The sequence below is a fragment of the Molossus molossus genome, unplaced genomic scaffold (genome assembly GCF_014108415.1).
Source record: "Molossus molossus isolate mMolMol1 unplaced genomic scaffold, mMolMol1.p scaffold_m16_p_4, whole genome shotgun sequence".
Taxonomy (NCBI): domain Eukaryota; kingdom Metazoa; phylum Chordata; class Mammalia; order Chiroptera; family Molossidae; genus Molossus; species Molossus molossus.
Window position 1 is genome coordinate 107,243,269 of NW_023425377.1, and position 23,001 is coordinate 107,266,269.

General features: G+C 36.8%; 1 protein-coding gene across 1 annotated transcript in view; it reads left to right on the forward strand.

Moving 5' to 3' along the window:
* IQCM (IQ motif containing M) overlaps positions 1–23,001 on the forward strand; it is a 231,407-nt gene that overhangs the window by 77,720 nt on the left and 130,686 nt on the right. The window contains exon 6 of the mRNA XM_036282282.1: positions 20,083–20,177. Coding sequence (XP_036138175.1) covers positions 20,083–20,177 — 95 coding nt within the window. The remainder of the gene's footprint in view (positions 1–20,082; positions 20,178–23,001) is intronic.

Here is a 23,001-nt window from a genome sequence, read left to right on the forward strand (position 1 = left end):
CTAGTGTTCTAAAATATACTTTAAACCAATGAGATCTCTGTTGTATTTGGATGATTGAGCCTTGAAGGAGTTCCAGATTTTCCTGTGCAGTGTATGAGAAGGGTTTATGGCTCAGATAGATGGAGGCAATAACTGTTGAGATCACAGAATTTCAGTTCTTTGCTAAAGGGGAAAAATAATACTTTTGTCATTCCTGACTGCTTTGCAAAAGGTAAAATATTTCATTGCTTTTTAGTTGGAATTAATTTTTAGCAACCATTCAAAGAATCTATTCAATTACACACCAATGGGCATGAAAATGGATTTCCTATTTTATGACCCTTCATTTTTTATCAGTTTGTACTAAGCTATGTCCACTGGGAAATATAGTGCATATAAGGGATGTTTCTTTCAAGCATTTCATACATATGAATATTTTAAACATGAGGCAGTGAAAGTATGCTGGCAGAATATGCTACAATTCTATGGCTTAAAAACAAATAAAAACTGAGGTAGTTCGACTTGAAGATTCACTGGGACTTAAGCGGTTCTTCAAAGTGCCATTTATTAAATGTCATACTAATTACTGTACCCTCTGTCCTATAAAGCAGATCTCTGTGAGAGCATTTTATGAAGGTGATTTTTCTCTGTATTCACTATTTGGAATATTTCTTTTTGAATATGCACACTGGGAGTTTATCTTTGTCCACAGACAACCAAAATTCTAATGCTGGTTAGTTTATGTATAGTGACTTTTCAAGTAATTTTTAGAACACAAAAAAGCATGATCTTAGTCTCATTCTGCCTTTTAAAAAAGGCAGTTTTCCAACCAGATTTGCAATCCCTTTGTTACACCCAAGGTAGTTTCTCTCACATAAGTTTTTAAAATTAGAATTAATAATTCATGACCATAGATTATTACACATATGTTATAGAATATTTTACAGGCTCATCTGACTTAAGGAATAGAAGGTTAAAACATAGAAATAAGGATAATTGAATATTTTATAGTTTTCTTTTTCAAGGCTTCTACTTTTTGGTTTAAATTCCTATGTTGGGCAAACTTTGCTTTGGAAATATATTGGAGAAATATAAAAGACTGTTGTGTAATTGTGTTAAAAAAATGAGACCATTTATTTTTCACTTCTAAAAAAGAGAAAACACACAGACTTTTAGAAAGTATTCTTATGTTTTTTATGATCTTAATTGACCCCAATCATTTCAATTTAATTATATGTGAATGAAAGTGTTTTTCCACATATACTACTTTAGAACATGAATTTTAAAAATGGTATTTATATTTTTTCTATTTTTAATGTTTCTGAAATATCACACAATTAAAAACAGGTAAGATTTTATGTGTGATTCTAATACCACAAGTCTTTTAATAAATTTACATTAGAATTAATAAATTGATATGGAGGAAAATAAAAAATAAAATATCTAAATAAAATTGCAGTGATTTTATTTTATTCTTTTGAGTTATAATCTTTTCTATTTTTCTATTGTTGCTTTGTTAGATTTTTAAGCATCAATGAAAGTGAGAACACATTTTCTGAAGAATACATCAAGGATGTTTATCTGGTTGTTAAAAACTTCATATATTCTTAGCATCATTAAAATTGCCCTTTATTCACCAAATTGACCTCAAAATTTAAAAAAAGAACTTGGATTAAAAGGATGGTTTATTTGGGGAAAATAAAGATCTTAACTAAGGCAAAGTCTTAAATGAAGATGGTATAGAGGGGACACTGTGGTTAAAATTCAAGGAATCAAAGAGGAAAGAGTTAAACAAACAAACAGGAATTTTAAGCAAGATAAGGAAGAATAGTTAAAAAAAAAAAAAGAAAGGTCAAACCATAATTTTTTCTGACTTATAATGGGGGGAGAAAATCCATCTTTTATCTAGTTCTCATGATAAATATTAAAATCACATAAGATTTTTTATAGCTGTGATTATATTGGCATTACTTTGAATCTTCATATTAATTGAGGGATATAGCTCGGCAATCTTAACATTGTCTTCAATCCATGAACATAGTGTGTCTATTTATTTAAGTCTTCTTTACTCTCTCAGCAATCTTTTATATTTCATAAATTATATATTTATGTCAAGTTTGTACATGCTATTTGTTAAATTTACCTTTAATACTTTAGTTTTTGAATCTATTGCAAATGATTGATTTTTAATTTCTTTTACTAATTGTTCATATAGAATAAATTAAATTCTTAACTACATCGTACACTTCAATGTTGTTAAATTTACTTACTAATTCTACTACATTTTTTTTTCTGATTCATTTCAATTTTCTACATACACTGTCTTGTCATTCTGATAAGGGTAGCTTTTCTTTTTTCTTTCCAAATAGTATGTCTACTTTTATATATTTGTCTTGTTTTATTGCACTGGTTAGGAACTCCAGCACAATGCTGATTACAGACATCCTGTCATGTTTCATATCTTAGGCTTAGGCATTCACGATCACACCATCATGTATGATATTGTCTATAGTTATTTTTTGTAGGTTCTCTTTGTAAGGATTAGGAAGTTTCCATTTTTCCTAGTTTGCTGCAAAAAGTTTTTTAAGTGATAATGAGTGTTGAATTTTGTAAAATGTTTTTTTATACATGTATTGAATAATTATTTGATTTTCCTTTCAGTGTATTACTATAGTGAATTACACTGATTAATTTTAATAGGTAAAAGCAACTTTATATTCTCTGGCTACACCTAATTGATCATGATTTATTATGCTCTTCATATATTGATGGATGTGATTTGCTAATATTTTGTTAAGGATTTTACTCTCTGTTAATGAAGAACACTGGCCTGTAATTTTCTTTTCTTATAATACCCTTGTCTGGCTTTGCTATCAGTGCTGTAATGGCTTCATAAACTGAGCTGAGTTTCCCTCCTGGCCCCCAGCAGCAGCCAGTCACCACCTTGTACTCATGAAGATAACCTTCTCCAGGTTCTTGAGCTTCTCCTCCAAACCAAGGTTAGACCTACACGCTTGCATCACAAAAGAGGCCTCTCTCAGATGTACTGTCCTGCTGCAATCTTCTGCATTCAGTGGAAGCCCTTAGAAAGGAGCTGGAGGGTGGATGTGGATGCTCCCGGGTGTCCGGGCTTCCGAGGATTTTCTGTTGTCAAGTACTCACTTGGCCTTTTTGGCCTTAAAAGATTTATGAACATTTCAGCTGTTTTCCTTTCGCCTGCTTCTGTGGTGGTGATCTCTTCCTCCCATGGTTTGTCCAAGCATAATTATTTTCTGTCTCTCTGTAGAAGAGCTTGTCAATCTTGTGTTACAGTTCATCAGGTTGCCTTGTGATCTCAGCTTTCTGACCGACTCAAATAAAGATAGGATTTTGTAGATGGGCTTGTTCTAATTGTTGGTTTTGTGTGTGTGTGTGTGTGTGTGTGTGTGAGTGTGTGTGTGTGTGTATGTGATTTCCTATATTTAAAGTGAAAGATGATTTGACTTTTGGTGGTTGGCACATAATGCAATATGCAGATCATGTATCATAGAAATGTACATTTGAAACCTATATGATCTTATTAACCAATGTCACCCCAATAAATTTAATGGAAACAAAACAAAACAAAAAAAATAAACTCTACATATCTTTTAAGATTTTGAAATGATATTCCTTAATATTGTACCAAAAAGCCCACAATATGGGTTTAATTTTCTCTCTCTCATTTTTGGCTCTGGGCTCAAGTTCTTAGTATCTGTTTCCTGTCTTACTAGAATTAATACTCATCCTAAGTTAAAAAGAACATACAGTTAGTTCTCCATTTGAAAGAATGAAGAATCATGAGTTCAAAAACAGGTTTGGAATCTCAATTGACTGATATATTGTGAACTTCAGTATTTTATTTTATAAAATGGGACAGATAATTCCTGTTTTATCTATTTCTCATGGAATATGAGACTAAAATGAGATGGTGTATGTAGAAGCTATTTTAACATGCTCATTAGATGTGTTACTGATGATTTTCAGAAGGGAGCACACATAATTAAAATTTGAATCTTTGAAATGGATTTTCATCCTGATAGTATAAACACTGATAATAGCTTATGGTCTTGTTTTTGGTAGTCAGAGCATATTTTATGTACAGGAATAACTGAGAACTATTTAATGAGTACCTACTCTGTATACTCTGATGCTGAAGAGACACTGGTAAATATAACAAAAGTTGTTGATCTTGTAGTGCTAATATTCTGGTGGAAAAGATGGACAATAAACAAAGAAATTTCTGATGCTCTGTTCTACCTGAAGAAGGTTCTGGCCTAGGATGTTGCAATGTTTTCAACAAAGCTGCTGTGTGAGGACTTGGTGGTGATTTTGCTTAGCTGAGCTTCCTTGACTTTGTTGTCTAATTCTATTCCTCCTTTTTAAAACTACATCTTGCCAGATAGAAAGGTATTGTTGTTCATGTTTTGCTTTGTGGCCTGGCTCACTTTTTGTGGCATTGTAAAAGTTTATGCATTTTGGAATAAACAGATAAAACCATTTTATTATGAAAAATATAAATACATAAAAAAATGAAATAGGATAATAAATACACATGTACCCATCATCCAGCTTCAATAATTATGAACCCATGGCCATTTCATTCATATACTTAGTTCTTTTGTCAGCTTGGATTATTTGAAGCTAATTCCTTGATATCCATCATACATATTTCTTCAGTTTTATTATAAAATATAAGGAATTGCTTTTAAAAGTACAAAGCATCATTATCTCATCTAAAAATTAATAATGTTAATATCAACTAATAGCTAGTAATTGTTCAAAGTCCACATTTTTCATCATCTTTTGATAGAGGCTTTATTCAAATGGAGATGGACTTGTTATATTGTTTTGATCCCACCTTCTACAGGGATAAAGACATTTGTTACAGTGTCCATAATGTAAGTGAAGATGTCATCTAAATTTTTAAGGCAAGGGGTGTTGATTAGAGTTTTTTTTTTAATGTTTTGAAAACTGAGCATAAAAATGCTCTACTAGGTCTATAGGAATACAAATAGGTTTTAGACATCTATCATGTCTTATACATAAGTTATAGTTTTGTGACTGAGTTAAGACAGAAGAAAAGGTAACCCACAATACAGGCAATGAGTTGTATTCTGTCTCAGTGATGGATGAGTAGTTCTTATCATCCACGACCACTCACGTTGGTGCATCATATCAGTGAGGAGAGGGCAAAGCACATTTTTCTTAATACTGAAAATACAAAACTTTGAAAATTAATTAATTTTATTAGCGTGGATTAGGGTTATTTTTGTAATCATGTCAGTTACATTCTTTTTAATCCTAATATGTGTTTATGAGTAAAGAGAAAAAGATGATGGAGTTACAGCTCGGCCATGAGAGTTTGGTGTGCTTTGGGAAGATTGTAGACGGGATGTGTTATGTGGTATAATAGTCAGGGTTCTCCAGAGAAACAGAACCAATAAGATCTTTCTCTCTCTCTCGATATAATTATAGATATAGATACATATCTATATAGGAATAGATAAATATATAGATATATTTACATCTTTTGTCTCTCTTCATATACAACTTCTTAAAATCAATCAATCTCTGTCTCTCTGTCTTCCTCTCTTCACCCCACAGTGTATGGAGGGATTTATTTTAATGCATAGCTCATGCAGTTGTAGAAACTAGCAAGTTCACATCTGCAGGGAGGGCTGTCAGGCTGGAGACCTGGGAAAAGCTGGTATTGCAGCTCAAGACTGAAGGCAGTCTGCTGGCATACTTTTCTCTTCTTCAGGGAAGAGCAGTCTTTTTTTTCTTCTTTTTTTTTTAAGGCCTTCAACTGATTGGATGAAGCCCACCCACATTATGAAGGGCAATCTGCTTTACTCAAAGTAGATTTAAATGTTAATCTCATCGAAAAATACCTTCACAGCAACATCCAGATATGTTTGACCAAATATCTGGACACTGTGTCCTATTCAAGTTGACACAAAATGAATCTCCACAGGTGGAGCTATGGCATATGTAGGCAAATGAGTGGGGTAGACGTCAAGACTCCTTGAGGCCAAGGCAAGGAGAGCACTTTAACTAGAGGCAAGATTCCTATTTGGACATAGTAGTTAGCAAACCAGTAAGAAAAATTAATACATAAACTTAATTTTGTCCTCAATTATTCTTAGAGTTGCTGCTAAATAATACATATTACGCTTCTGAAAAGAACCAAATTTTGTTGAATTTGATCTGTTGAAGTGTAGGAGTAAGAAGACAGAGCATCTGTGAAATATTTTATTAGTACAGTCAATTTTAATTTATTGGTAATAATGGAAACAGGGTCCACATGGTTACTGAGCTTTGTAGATAACATTTAACACATTCATATTCAGGATTTTCATTATTCACTCAAAACTTAGATTTTTACTTATATTTTTTAACAAGGAGAAACATTTATTTTTTTTTATCTTTGCTTCCTTTCTGATGACGATTGAAAGGACTGAAAAGAATAGGTAGAAATTGCCTAATGCTTAAACCCAATAATTGTTAACAGTTATTCATCATAATGGAAAGTTCTTGTTACCTTATTTCACTAATCTTGTTTGTTATATTGATGTGTGATATTTGCTGTAGCTTCATAAACTTGGTCTTTGTGACTCTCTTTGTACTCACGTGAATGTTAATTTAATTCTCTGCAATACTCTGCCTATAATTTTGTTAAATTGCCAGCAACAATACATGGTCTGTCCTTGTGAGCTGACAAGCTAGCTCTCTCCTAGCTCTGACGAGGGGAGTAGAAAAGAGTGCAGCGAAACATTTGCAATAAATACACAGGCATACGTAGGGCTAGAATGCTGTTCTGTAATTATCCTTTTGTTTTTATCCCCCAAATCTTATTTTCTCCCTTGAATGTATTGTTTCAATGAGCTTTTAGTAAAGATAATGAACTTTAATGAACTTCAATCTTCTGACAAGCCAATCATCAAAGACAGATGGATATAACTAAACATTAACAATCTTTCATAGGGAATTAGGTTCTTGTTTTTATTTTCTAAAAAGGCCAGCTGATTCCAGAATTTGCACAATAATGCTGATGCATGCATAACCTGTGAATAAATAAAATACCAAAGATATGCAACAAAACATTTTGTAGATAGGTTTTGTTTAATAAAATTCAATCATCCTTGTAGATTACAAAACAAATGTGTCTCCTTATAGATCTCCTGGAAAGTCAAATGTTCAAGTCAGGCTCCTTATAACTGAAAGGGAGTGTCACGTGCATAGTTCCTTTGGAGACAGAGCACGTGTGTGGAGGTACTGTGGAGAGTCATTCCCTGAGCCCCAGTCTGTGATCCACATGTCCCCACACTGAGATTTTCAACCTGCTTTGGAGAGAAGTGAGAAGTTGCTGAACCTTTCAGCTCACAACCTGCTTCTGTTCATTCACTTAACATTTAAACTGTTGAAATAGAAGATTTGATTGTATCAGATTGTTTCCATTCGGTGTAGAGACCCAACTGGACAGAGTTTGAACCAAACATGTTCAGTGAGCTCACCCTCTCATGTCTAACTCAGATGTGTTTGTCTCAGGCTCATGAACTGCTTCTTAATCCAATCCTCTAGAGCCCAGGCAGCAAGTCTGGTTTCACAGCTAAACCATGGGTTCAGTCCTTCAGCAACTGGTATAAGGAAAAACCCAATTAGCTTTCCTTAAAAAGTGGCCATATGTGAGTCAGGTACTTAGGATTTATGAACCCTACATTCAGCCAAGTCAGAACAAAAGAAAAGACTAGAATGCAGACAAAAATGTGATGAAACCAGAAGCTATCACTTTCAGCATATTGGTATATTTTTATTTAGTCCTTTTGTTTATGGATTTTTTGGTTCATAATTGAAAGCATAAAATATATATTTCCAATTTTCTATATTATAGTTACCTTGTAAAAATCTTCATAAGCAACATATTTGTTTTTATAAAATAACCCAATGCATCTATGTACTGTAATTTACTTAACCAATCTTCTATTACTGGACATTTATGTTATTTCCAATGTTGTGTTGTAGGTCCCATAGACCACCTCTGGGTTCAGTGATTTGCTAGGAGGACTCATGGGACTCAGTGTGTAGTTGTATTCACAGCTCAGGTTTATTATAGTGAAAGGATACAAAGCAAAATCAGGAAAGGAGAAAGGCACATGGGATGAAGTCCAGAGCAAATTAGAAGCAAGCTTCCAAGAGTCCCTTTCCAGTGGAGTCACACAGATGCACTTCATTCCTCCAGCCAGGAGTCATGACATGTGTGAAGTGTTGTAACTGGAGAAAGTCTTCAGAGACTCAGCATCCAAAGCTTTGACTGGGGAATGGGCACACAGGCATCCTCTGCTTAGCATATTCCAGTATTATTCTGCATAAACAATGTTGTTTGAACAGTCTAGGCATAGTGATACACCCTTATCTTTTAGGGAAAGTCTTCCATCCACATAGGGAACTATTTACTGCTGAGTCCCAGGTGCCAGCCAGGGGTCAACCTTGCAAGCCTGTCTTTCTGCGAATACCAGTGGCAAGTTTGCAATGTTAACCCCCTTCTGTGTAGTTATTACAAATAATTCCATAATAAAAATTTTTGTTAAAGAATCTCTTGCAATATTTCAGATTATCTCCTTATGAAAGAAATTTTTAGAAACCGATGTTACTTAAAAATATGAATACTTAAAAGACTTCTCTTATTGACAAATTGATTTCCTAGAGGTCTTTTCACATTTCTGTCTTCATCAAGCATGTGTGAGTGTGGGCACCAGAACCTTGAATGAAATAGGTAAGATCCATATGGTCTAAACATCAATATATAATAAACCTGAAAGAATTTATTTTTAATAAAATGAGAATTATATGAGACAAACAAAAGACTCGTTAAAAAGACTAGTTGCTTTCTTCTGTGAGGGGTGTGGGTGGGGAGTGGGCACTAAGGACACTTCTGCTGAATTATCACCCAATATCCACTTTTCTCTTGGATCTGTCTTTTTTTTTTTTTTGCCTAAAAAATATGACATCAGTGTCATCTGTAAAACATGAAGAATCCAGCTCATTTTAAAATTTATTTGTTCAAAATTATTAGCACACATTCTGTACCAGGCATTGTGGCTGTGCAGAGGGTAGAACAGTGCACCAGGCACAGCCCCTCCCCTCCTGGAGGTGCCGTCTGCTGCCCGCATGAGCTGCACTTGTCAGAGTGCTTCTTGGCAAGAATGGCAGCTGCCCCCAAGAGGCATCTTCAGGTCCTGTCTTCACACAGCCGCCTCTGCATTGCAGAAGTAAATCCGTGACAGTTCTGGTACCTGGGCTCCTGCTCTAGTTAATCAAGAGCCTTGACTTTCTAAGCCTGAGAACCAAAGTTTTCCAAAGCTACCATGACACAGCAGACTGCCTCTTATTTCTTGAAAGGGGAATATACGTTTTGACTCTTTAAAGGTGTTGGTTGTGGTTCTCTACCTACCTCCCAAAACATTGTCGTCATTGGAGGGCAAATTTAAAGAAAACATTTATTTTTTTAAAGAAAATTTAAAGAAAACATTGCAAGTTTGCAATGTTAACCCCCTTCTGTGTAGTTATTACGAATAATTCCATAATAAAAATTTTTGTTAAAGAATCTCTTGCAATATTTCAGATTATCTCCTTATGAAAGAAATTTTTAGAAACCGATGTTACTTAAAAATATGAATACTTAAAAGACTTCTCTTATTGACAAATTGATTTCCTAGAGGTCTTTTCACATTTCTGTCTTCATCAAGGGAGTTTAAACAAGTAGTATCTTCTTCTTATAAATACAAAATGTCCTTGTTAGAAAGAAAAAGTAAAATTTAGTTTCAATCTCATGCCTCCCTAGGAGTTAATGTCCCTAAAGTTCTGTGATACTTTCTCCACAGTTTGCTTTTGTTCTTAGTTTTCTACACAATTTTTCCTATTTTTAATTAAAGTTATATAGCCTCATTTTGAATGTCTTCTCTAATGCAGTTAATTATAATTAATTGCAGATAATTTGGAAAATACAAAACACTATCACAAAAAAATGACAATCCTTGAGTATTTCACCACCCAGAGATAGTAACTGGTAAATTCTGGTGTATTTCCTACAATCTATTTTCTAGGAATATATACTTGTGAATTAAATATTTGTTAATTAAACAACAGAGTGCCATAGAAACACTCAGAGGCTGATCCTATTATTTAAAGCATGTCATGATTCATGTGATTCAATTAAAAATTTTAAAACATTTTATATTGATTTTTAGAGAGCGAGGAAGTGAGAGAGAGAGAGAGAGATAGAAACATCAATGAGAGAGAAACATCAGTCGGCTACCTCCTGGACACCCCTTACTGAGGATCAGTCCTGAGACCCCGGTGCCCTGACTGAGAATCGAACTAGCGACCTCTTGGTGCACGGTTTGACACTCAACCACTGAACCACACCAGCAGGGATCAATTTAAATTTTGAAAAAGGACTTCCGGTCAAGATGGCAGGGAGGTAAACACGGTATCACATCCTCCCACAACCACATCAAAGTTACAACTAAACTACAGAACAACCATCATTCAAAACCGCCTGACATCAAGCTGAATGAAGTCCTACAACTACGGAATTAAAGCAGCAGCCACATCCAGACTGGTAGGAGGGCGGAGGGGACAGGCTGGTCCCACACCCACGTGTGGGGATAAAAATCAGGAGGACACCTTGGCTGGGAAGGGCCTCCCTGAGGACTGAGGGGTCCCCGTTGAACACCAGCTGCCCAGCTCAGGGTTCCAGTGCCAGGAAGAGAATCCCCATTACTTCTGGCTGGAAAAACCAGCGGGAACTGAGGCTCAGGGAGGCTGAGGCAGCTGGAGCCCCAGGCAGCTCCTTAAAGGGCCTGCGCACAGACTTATCGGACTCACCCCCTCTAAGCTTGGAGGGGAGGCAGCTCGAGGGGTGCCAGAGACACACAGGGTAGAACTGAGCTGTTTGGCCCTGGAGCGAGGGCTGGAGAGGGGGCTTTCTCCGGGACAAACGTGCTGTCAGAGGCCTTTGTTCCTTTGGTGAGCCCTTCCCTGGGGCAACAGACAGTCACCATACCTGGGACTCCAGCAACCTGGCTCACACTGGTAGCCCCACCCTGCTGACTCCCTGAGGCCCCGCCCCACCCAACTTTGAAGCCCACCCAAGCTGTTGCCACTTGCTTAACCATAGGATTGGCCTGTCTTGGATCCTGCTTCAGGTTTTTCCTAAATTCTTTCAAATGAGCAGCATCTGGTGTCAGCGAGCTCCATACCTCTCGTTAAGTAATACACAGGAACAAACACAGGGAGGCAGCCAAAATGAGGAGACAAAGAAACAGGTCCCAAATGAAAGAACAGAACGAAACCCCAAGAAAAGAACTCAGCAGCTCTGGCCAGTTTGGCTCAGCAGTTAGAGCGTCGGCCTGTGGTCCAGAGAGACTCGGGTTCGGTTCCCGCTAAGGGCATGTACTTCGGTTGCAGTTTGTTCCTGGCCCTGGTTGGGTTGTGCGGGTGGCAGCCACTCGATGTGTCCCTTTCACGCTGATGTTTCTCTCTCTTCCTCTCTCTCCCTCCCGCTCTGTCTTAATAGAAAAATATCCTCGGGTGAGGATAAAAAAAAGAAAAGAACTCAGCGAAATGGAGATAAGCAACCTAACAGATGCTGAGTTCAAAATACTGCTTATAAGGATGCTCAATGAACTTAGTGAGAACCTCAGTGAACTTAGTGAGGGCCTCAAGAGCATAAAAAAACACCAGTCAGAAATGATGGATGCACAGTCAGAAATGAAGGAGGCATTAACTGAAATAAAGAATAATTTACACAGATTCAGTAGTAGAGTACATAAATCCAAGAAACAAACCATCGATTCGGAGTATAAGGAAGCAAAAAAACGCCCAATCAGAACAACAAAAAGAAAAAAGAATCCAAAAAAATGAGGATAGTGTAAGGAGCCTCTGGGACAACTTCAAGCGTGCCAACATTCGCATCTTGGGGGTGCCAGAAGGAGAAGAGCGAGAACAAGAAATTGAAAACCTATTTGAAACAATAATGGCAAAAAACTTTCCTTACTTGGTGAAGGAAACAGACATACAAGTCCAGGAAGCACAGAGAGTCCCAAACGAGATGAACCCCAAGAGGCCCACACCAAGACACATCATCATCAAAATGCAAAAGGTTCAAGGTAAAGAGAGAATCTTAAAAGCAGCAAGAGAAAGGCAGCTAGTTACCTACAGGGGAGTTCCCATAAGGCTGTCAGCTGATTTCTCAAAAGAAACTTTGCAGGCCAGAAGGAAGTGGCAAGAAATATTCAGAGAGATGAATAGCAAGAACCTACAACCAAGATTACTCTATCCTGCAAAGCTGTCATTTAGAATCGATGGCCATATAAAGAGTTTCCCAGACAAGAAAATATTAAAGGAGTTCATCACCACCAAACCGTTATTATATGAAATGATGAAGGGTCTTTTTGAAGAAAAAGATAAAAAATATGAACAAACAAAATGGCAATGAATACATATCTATGGACAATTGAATCTACAAACAAAATGAACAGAACAGAACAGGCAGAACAGAAACATTCTCATAGATACAGAGAACATTTTGTTGGTTGCCAGATGGGAGAGGGGTTGAGGGAATGGGTGAAAAAGGTGAAGGGATTAAGGAGTACAAATTCATTGCTAGACTGATGAACCTCAAAGGGAAAGGGGTTGGAGGGTGGGAAGAAATAAACCAAAGAACTTATATACATAACCAATGGACACAGACACTAGTGTGGGAAAAGGCGGGAGGGGGGCGGAGGGGGTCAATGGGGGAAAAATGAGGAGCATCTGTAATACATTCTATATTCAACAATAAAGATTTTAAAAAAAAATTTTAAAAAAATTTAAAAAGGAGAAAAGCCATCATTTAGGTTCTTTGAAAGTAAAATAGTCATTACATTGTTCTTTGTTATTCTTGTCTAGTTTCCTTGGTCTCTGGGTACATGTTCCAAACATTTAGCCATTGTAAGTGCATGGCAGACATTAGTTCTTGGTACAGTTTTTGGTCATCATAGACCAAGATTCCATTTGAAAGATCATTTCATTTGAACTGTTAGTGAGTTCAAGTTTATACCCTAGGAAACAACTCGTTTGGTTCCTGGGCAAGTAGAATAAGCAGACAAAGCCTGGCAGGATTAAGTTTTTAGTCCGAGCTATAGAATCCATGTGACTACATGTGATCCTGCTAGAACTGTATTATACACTGGTTACTGGAGGAATGGCTAGTACCCTTATACCATGTCTTGATCTTCAGATAAATATGTTTGTCTAAGCAAAAACTCAAGACTTCTGAGATTTTCAGGGTGTTGGTATATTTAAGAATGACTTTTTTTCCTAGTCATTATACATCGGAGACAATTTGGTTATAACATTTCTGTTCACAACTTTTCTTTTTCCTGGAAATTCTGTTGGTGGTGTTTTACTATTGGTTCTGTGGCTGTTTTTCAGAAGAAATTTGAGAATAAACATAGTTTTACACCTTTGAGATGCTTTTTTCTTTCTTAATATGTATATATATATTATATTCTTATAATTTACCTTTTCTTATTGTTGTAGTTTTGCAGAATGCACTTGCATACAAATCTCTTTTAATTTTTTTTCTAAAACACACTAAGTCCCAGTATTGAGAAGATGCTCAGGAAATTATTCAATAGGGTATGTTTTCTTTATTTCTGATTGTTCTGGTTTCATCATCAGTAATGTGTATGATTCCTCTGATGGATATTTATTTCTTCTCTTCTTTAGTCTATATTCTTCTCTCTCGCGATTTTCATCTCCGGAGACTTTTCCTTTGCATTTTAAGAGTGCTTGCCAAATCCAGTTGTTTGATATTCTGGACGGTCTCTAACTTCTCTACAAATTCTGAAGTACATTTTAATTCTGTCATTGTGTCTCTGGTTTTCTTGTATTTCTTGTCTTTATAAAAACTCTCATTTCAATTTTTATTTACCTTATAAATATTATTTTAAAAAATGTTTTAGTTTATTTTCTCCTCATTGCTTTGGCCTCTATTTTGAAGAGTTGGCTTGTTAGTGAGAATTCCAACTTTTCTAAATATTTTAGGGGGGATCCAGTAGACTATTTTAAGACTTAAACACATTTTACTAGATTTTCAGAATTGAAGAATATATTAGTTTCCCAGGCTGCTCTCACAATTTACCACAAAGTCGGTAGCTTAAAACAATGCAGATTTATTCTCTTACGGTTCTAGAGGCCAGAGATTCAGAAGCAGTTTCACTGGACTAAGTCAAGGTATTTGCAGGACTAATTCCTTCTTGAGATTGGTGGAGGACCCGCTTTTTAATTTTTATTTTTGTCGATTGCCTTTTCTAGCTTCCCAAGACCTTGTCCTCAAGTCACTCCACTCTCTTGCTTCTGTCATCAGATTTGCTTCTCCTCTTCTGCAGTCAAATCTCTTGTGAGGACATTTGTGAGTCCATGTAGGGCCTACTAGGATAATCGAGGATAACCAGGATTCTGAATTTAATCATATCTGCAAAGCTCCTCTTGTCATAAAAGCTAACATTTGCACTTTCCAAGGATTAGGACATGAGTATCTTTGGGGCCATTGTTCGTTCCCTCTGCCGCAGGGACCTTACCTCTTGTGTCGCAGTGTCTGCACTTAGGCATGTGGCTTCGATTTGTTTCCTCCTCTGTTAAACTGGGGATAAACTCAGCATCTACCTCACAGGGTTATTGTGCCAAATAGATCAGGTAATGTATGTAAAGTACTACTGAGCAATCCAGGTCCTCAATAAATGTTAGCTGCCATTGCCAGGTTCATGGAGGCCCCACTGCATGTACTCTGCCCTGAATCAGGAGACATCGCTGTGTGCAAAACGTGTGATTACAAGTAGAAGTGGATTTTTCTCAGCTTTGCTCTACATTCCCTGGGGTGCATCTATTGCCTTTTCTCGTTCTGTATTTGATGAGCAGGTGTCAACGCGCTTCTCCACCTAAATCCCAGTCACCTGCAAACATCCATCTGGAACAGTTGGGCTCTGGAGAGGAGGGGGATTTCCAATTCCACTCCTTCATTCTCTATTAATTGAGCTAGTCAGCACATAAAAATCACAACACCCATTATGCATTGTTATCAGGACCTACCAGTCCCACCCTCTAAATGGAGCTCTTTCCTTACAGTAGAACTGTATTAAATCCTGGCACTACAATACGGATTACTTCCTTTCCTAGTTGTGTTTTTGGAGTTGTACTGTCCAAGTGGGTTGTGATGGACAGGGTTATGGAGAAGGAAGTGAATCTTCAAAGGCAGAGACAGCATTTTGGAGAAATGGTTTTTGTTCTTTTTTTTTTTTCTTGGAAGGTATTAAGACTATTTTTAACATCTTTCAGGTAGGGTAGGGGTTTCATTATTATGTAAAGGTAATTGATTGTTTTCCTCAATTCATTTTCAATGTCCTAATTAAAGAACATTGTTTTTCTCCTCTGTAAATTGGTGGATGGTCAGACTTACTTTTTTGTGACCTTGTGATTTTCATCTTTTCTTTTAGAATTGTAGTGTTTTAGTGGGGCTGACAAGGGAGTTCCCTACAGCTCAAGGTAGCAAGCCACACGGAGCCAGAAAGCACGATTTTCTCTGAATGTTTCTAATTCACTATTAGCTTAGAAACATCTGCCAAACTTGTTCAAATACTTGGCAGTTCAGAAAGATATTATGCAATAGTGATGCCACTGTTCTGTATTATATCCTGATCAGAATGAAGTTCTCATATGGTTTTTTTTTTTTTTACTCACATTAAGCTTATCCTGCTTCTAAGTATTTGCTCTGTATCTACAAACAGCTGGTCTCTACTGATAGCCAGGAAAAGGATTAAAGGTATGTCTTACTTGCTGTCACTCAGGACACACTTAGATAAAAGTGTTAAATAGACCTAGTACAAAAGGAGTTATCCATATTTCTTAGGTTTTTTTTATAACATAATATTTGGGAGCCATGGATACTAACTGGTATTCAGTAGATAAACATAGCCTGTTGAATATTTTTACTGAATCCTTTTGGAAGCAGCTCATTATAAACAAATGAAGGAAGGTAAATAGCTTAAGTAATTTTAGAATACATATCGTTCATTTTTTGACTAGAAATGAACAATATGATTGGACTTCAATGGATATTCCAGTCATTGATTCTAAAATATGAACTAATACAACAGATGGAATTCAGCTGCCCAAGCAAGTTTCTGGGCTTTGATTATTCAAGCGATTAAGATGCTATTTGTCAACTCTGGTTTACCACCCCTCTTAATTATATAGATAATCAGACCAAGAACGACTAATTTTGTCTCCTAACTATTAATTGTTTGTAATTACCTACAGATTAAAACTGCATGTGCAATTAACTCAAAGAATTAATTGTTACAAAGAAATTGATAAAAGGAAAACAACAAGCGCGGCATAAAAGCAGCTCTGGGGACAGAGGACCGCTGGAGGCAGTGGAGCCTTGGGCTCTGCCATTGTCCTCATAGAGACACAGGGCACTTCTCTCCACGTCTTCAGCTCTGGCGGGGGCAGTTGCGTAGACTGTTTCTTTTGAACATTTCTGAAACAGTGTATTTGAAAAGTTGGACGTCTATTGTTTTTGGATCTTTAGCTGATATTCAGGTCACTTGGACCAATCTATCGACTGGCAAAATGGAGGAAATGTTTGTCACTGTAAAGATCACAGGCATGGTGAATATTTTAACGAGCGAGAAAGTTTTCTTTCCTTCCTTCCTCTTTCCCTTCTTTCTTCTCTCAGTCTCATGGCAAGATTGGTGTAGTATACAATCTTACCAGCTTTCTACCAGGTGTGTGAGTGATTCAGGTTTCTGAAATAATGATTCTTATTAGATTTAAAAAATATCCCTCACCTGTGTAAGTGATTGGCTCATTGTTAACTGCATAGATTTGAATAAAAATGGGAGATACAATAAAAAGCCACACCCAACTGAAATGTGTTTCAAAACTATTTCCATTGTAAACATCAAGATGATGCTAGCAAGCGAGGGCAAATGGTCTGGTGAAAAACACTATTTAGTCCTGAAAAAAAGTAGAATTAAAAAGCAAACATTTTTCAGGCTTTACTATTCCTTCAGATATTTATGTCAGTTGCACTGTTGGGGAGCTTGCAGTCCTAACAGTTTTGCTGATTGACCTTTCAAGCCATGCCACATGGGTCTGGGGACATACACTGAGCACATGCTCGGGGCACAGAATTACATTCAGTTTTGTTGGAGAACACAAAGCAAGTGAAAAACTTTGAAGTCTGGATAGGGAAATAAGACATGCAGAAGACGACAAAATAACATGAACTAGTGGTATACTATTTTCCACAATGACTAAGTACTGAGGAAATGAAAGGCAAAAAGACATCAATATGGGTAGTTATTTAACAAATGTTTTACATTCCAAATTAGTAGTTAATAACTCCTTGTTAACCTGATACTGCATTTCCCCGGATTTGTTTAATCTCAAAGTATTTTATTCTTACTGCTGGTTAATAAACTGGGATTACTGATAAGATTTCTTATTTTTTCATCTATCAATATTGCATCCTACTCTTGATTTTTCCCCCTGCCCCAATCTCTCTCTCAGAAATGCACACACACGCGCGCACACACACGCGCGCACACACACACACATGTGCACACACACACAGACCTGGAGTTCAGGATCTTTATTTCTCTGTGGCATTAGGTGTTAGGTGATAGGTTCTGTGAAGGGTTTGTGAAGATTTAGTTGGACTTGGGTCATCTTTAAACTATCAGTTTAGAACTTTCAGCTGACTTTGAAAAATAAAGCAGAATTTGTGGCATGTCACTGAATACGTCTGGCTTCTGAGGAGGAGTCATTAGCATAACATCCGTGTGTGAATGTTAACCTGGAGGATTTTAGTGGAGGCTTTACTGCTTCCTGAAGTGGAAAAGTTATAGCTGTATTTTCTCGTCTGATACCTATAGACTGAAGAAAACAACAAATGGCCTTCTCGGCCACGTGAGTTTGTTTTGTGGGTAAACAAGGTAACAGATTTGAAATGCTCTGGACTATCTTGGTACGATAAGTTGTGTAACATTTAGTGTCATTTTGGGGTGGGCTCTGCCATGAGCAGAAAGATTTCTCTTGCCTGTGAGAATTCACATCCTGAGGCCTGTCCCTCCTCACCAGTGTTGAGTAGCTATCTTAATCACAACGCTGATGAACAAGAGCTGATGAACAAGAAGCACAGAGAATCCAAGTAAGACAGCGCCCTTCCCCTGGGGCAGTTTATGCATTTAAAAGGGAGATGGGAAAGAGAGCCCAGTTCCCTAAAATACATGAAAACACTTATTGTAGAAGTTCATTATTGGAAGTGGGTGGGCCAGGAATAGTGTTAATGAGTCAGAGTGCTTCAAATTAGTCAGAAGAGCTTCATAAGAAAGGTGAAGACTTACATCTCAAATAACTCTTATGCTTTCTTTTTGTATTCTCCTGGGTCTGAGAGTCCTTAAAGTATAGCATGCATGGCCTTTTGCTTCTCAGAAGAGGATTTTTTCAGGTCCTCTATAATCTCCCCATTGTTGACGTTTACTTCCAGAGAAAAACAAGTACCGTAAGATTTCACTCTTTTGTGGAATCTAATGAACAAAATGAACTATCAAGCAAAATAGAGACAGACTCATATACAGAGAGCAGGATGACAGCTTTTGGGAGTATGGGGGGGGGGGTGAAAAGACTGAGAAAAAAAAAGGGGAAAAAACTTGTGGATAAGGACAACAGTGGGGATTACCAGGGGGAGATGGGTGGGAGAGATGGAGGAAGGTACAGGGGGATAAATGGTGATGGAAGGAGACTTGACTTGGGGTGATGAACACACAATATAGTGTACAGATGACAAGTTGTGGATTTGTACACCTGAAACTTGTATAATTTTGTTAACTAGTGTCACCCTAATAAATTCAATAAAAAGGAAAAAAATATATATACAATAAAAATATTTCATTTGTTTATGTTAAGTTGTGATTGAAATATACAATTTATTATGATGCCTCTACTAGAGAGTTTGCCTTTTTGATAGAGGTCAGAGACTCTTTTTTGACTGAAATGGAAGAAATACCTATAAAATTAAAATGGGCTAGGTTGTGTGTGTGCGTGTGCACGCACACGTGTTTGGTTAGGATGTCTCTGAGATGGTAGCACATACTATTTTATATTACTGCTCTGCCTCCCTCTGAGACACTTAACTTATGATTCTGTAAATAAATTAAAGCAATGAAGTGAAAGAATTTATTAATTTTGAGTTTTCTCTAAATTTACATAAGATGAACGAGTCCATGGATGACTGTGGTAAATTGAAAGTTTCAGGAAAGAATATATGTATATGAATAAGTATTAGAAAGAAAAATGGAAATGTGAGAATAGTTTGATTCACTTGGATGGCAGAATTGAACTGATTTTTGCTCTAAAATGATTCGTATTTCTGAGAAATAAATCTTAAATCTTCTCCTCCTCATAAAAAAAAAAGATAAACATTTTCTTCAGAAATCCTATGTAACAATGGCCAGTGAGAAGAAATACATGGGCCTATCTTTTGCTCTTTCAACCTATTTACCTTAAATGCTTTTAATAATTTCATTTACTTTGCAATTTCAAAACTTGTGCCTTCATAATCCCGAATTTTCCTTTAAAGTACTTACATTAACAGGAAAAAGGGTTTTCCATTTATTTTTTAAGTTCTACGCACAAATATGATTTTGCTTTCAGTCTCATTTTAAAAAAGAAGTCAGTGTTCTTAAAGAGAAGGGAGATAGAAGAAGGAGTCTATTAATTTTCTGATGCGCACACCGTATGCAATAAAAACACGAGGGCTTTCCTGTATGAGAAAGCCAATTAACTGAAGTCTCTCTCTCTGCAATGCTATCACTTCATTTCTTTCTGATTAGATGACAAGATGTGATTTTAATACAGAATAATGGGGCCCTAAAGATGATTTACTTTCTTTTCTGTAACAGTAAGCAGTATGATCAGTGTGTACTTTTCCTGGATAAATATTGTTTTAACCTGCCATGATATTTCTCACAGAGAAAGCATTCTATGACTGGAGAGGCATCGTGTCAATAAGGTCTTCCTCTTTGGCTTGTGACTTCAGATTTCCTAGTTTCTCCGAGTACAGTACTGTAAGTATTTGTAAAAGTGGACATAGAGTTGAATGACCATTTTCCTGGCAAATTACTGGGTTAATTCTGATATAACGTGAAATTTAACTGTGGACCTATTTCTTTCCTTAAATGATTCTTTATTTGTTCCTGAAGCACTGCTTTATTTCTGTCGTCGTATCTTACGTAAATCTTGTTGACTGCCTTAACTCCTAAATATGTGTATTAATTTGTATTTGAAGAGCAGTTAATAGCCAAGTAATAATCACAATGGTTTGCCCCAAATACGATAGCAACTATTTTTGTCATGACACTTAGAGTATCAATAAAATACTTTCATGGAGGCCAATGGACATTTGTTAGGAGCATGACAATTTGAGGACCAAAAAAATCCAAGGTCGGTTTCATGGCTGCACATTGACGGTTTTCTGAATGCGGCCTCTCTAAACACAGATGTGGGAATCTGTGCCTTGAAAATGGAGTCGGGGCTTCACTCTGAGTTCATCTGTTCATCAGGGCCAGTTCTAACATATGTCTATGTAAATAGTAGAAGAAAGTTTGTGATTCGGACGTCTTTACCAACAATTTCTTAAAAGACTGCGAAATGCTATTTCATGACATCGTATCTCACAATGTCTGTATATATGTCTGGGTTTATGACATCTCCCTCCTTTCTCTGTCTTTTTCTCTCTTTCCATATCACTATATTATTTTTCTTCTTGACTTGTCATTTGTTCTGGAGTGCATGGGCTGCCGTCAAAAAAGACCGCAGAAATACATTTCTGTGGCTTAAACGACAGAAATGTGTTTCTCAAAGTTCTGAAGCCTGAAGTCCAAGACCGTTGTGCCTGCAAGGCTGGTTTCTCCTGGGCTGCTCTCTCCTGGCCCTGCAGGCAGCTGCCTCCTTGCTGGGTCCTTCCACGGGTTCCCCTGTGTGTTCCTGGCATCTTTTCATAAGGACACCAGTCGTATCAGATTAGGACCCTGCCCTTATGACCTCATTTAACCTAATTACCTCTTTAAAGTCTCTATCTTGAAATATATTCACATTGGGTATTAAGATTTCAACATATGAATTTTGGAGAGACACAATTCAGTCCATAATGCCATTAGAGAACTGATCTATTTTTAATAATTGCTTTTTCTATTTATTGAATAGTTCTTTATCTACCATTTAAACAAATATTGAGTTTTATATATTTTCCTGTGAAGTAATCCGTTTGAATTATGCCATTTAATTTATGTTGCTAAATTCTTTGTGAGGAAATTTATTAAAACTAAAACATTGCACCCTAGCCGGTTTGGCTCAGTGGTTAGAGTATTAGCCTATGGACCAAAGGGTCTCAGGTTTGATTCCTGGTCAAGGGCATGCACCTGGGTTGCTTGCAGGTTTTATCATGGCCCCAGATGGGGTCCTGTGGGAGGCAACCCACTGATGTGTCTCTCTCACATTGGTGTCCCCCACCCCCACTGCTCCCTTTCATTCTATGTAAAAATCAATGAAAAAATATCCTCAGGTGAGGATTAACAAGCAAACAACCCTCCCCCCCCCAAATTCCCTAAATCATTGCAACCTTGTTCTGGGCAAGGACATTATATAAATATTATTAAGAAATATTGTGAGAATTTTGACAAGAAAATTATATGAATATTATGTTTCCTGCAATTCTAACAGTCTTCATACACTACTACCTTCAGAACATATTAATCACAGCACAGACAGTCACCTCCAGTTAACAGGAAATATATTTCTAAGGCATATATGTCCTTAACAAAAGTAATACCCACAGAAGGTGGTTTTCTTATCTTTCAGTAAAGGTGAAAAATGAACTTCTGCTTCTAAGTCTTGCAGCTCTACCCTATTTTATGCTAACAATGCAAAGACTGCTCTTAGCTGTGCAAATAAGCGCATTAAACATATTTCTTTGGGGAATACACCTGGCAAGAATAGACTTGATTGTAGAGAGCTCTGAATGCAAGACTGGAGACCTTATTCATTGCTGAGTGGGGAGTTAAGAGAACAAAAGATACTCACCATGGCTTTGACATAATAGATGGTGCTTTGGCTCTGTGCACCTGTCTAGAGGCTTTGGGGTGGGGTGTTGTGGAATGGAGACTGGGAGAACACTAATAGGCCGTTTTCATCAGTCTGGTTAGAGGCTTGTATCTTCTCCTTGCAAACCAACTATATAGGGGTGGGAGAAATGGATAAGGAGTAGTAAGACTCCAACCTTTAAATTCTAGTAGCTCACTGCATTTTCATTTTTCACCACTGGCTGTCTTATAGGCGCCACTACTAAGGATTCCTCTTTTGTTTATCCTTTATGATAATAATAGTTCTGGAAGGAATCAAACACCAAGTTCCAAGTAAATGCTTTCTTATATTTCTTTATTGTGGTAAAATATACATACGTTAAAATTTACCATTTTAAAATGTACAGTTAGGTGGCATTAAGTGTACAGATTTTGTTGTGTAACAATATTCAGAACTTTTTTATCTTTCCAAATTGGAACTCTGTACCAATGAAACACTAATCCCCTATTCTTCCCCACTCCCATCCCTGGCAACAAATGTTATCCTTTCTGTCTCTATCATTTTTATTTGTTCTTTTGTGACTGACTTATCTCACTTAGCATAATGTCTTCAAGGTTCATCCATGTTGTAGCATGTGTCAGAATTTTCTTCTTTTTTAAAATAGTATTCTATTGTATGTATATACCATATTTTATCTGCTCACCTGTCTGTCAACAGACAACCCAATTCCTTCCATCTTTTGGATATTGTAAAAATGTCACTATGAACATAGGTGTACAAGTATTATTTGAGTCCCTGCTTCTGCTCCTT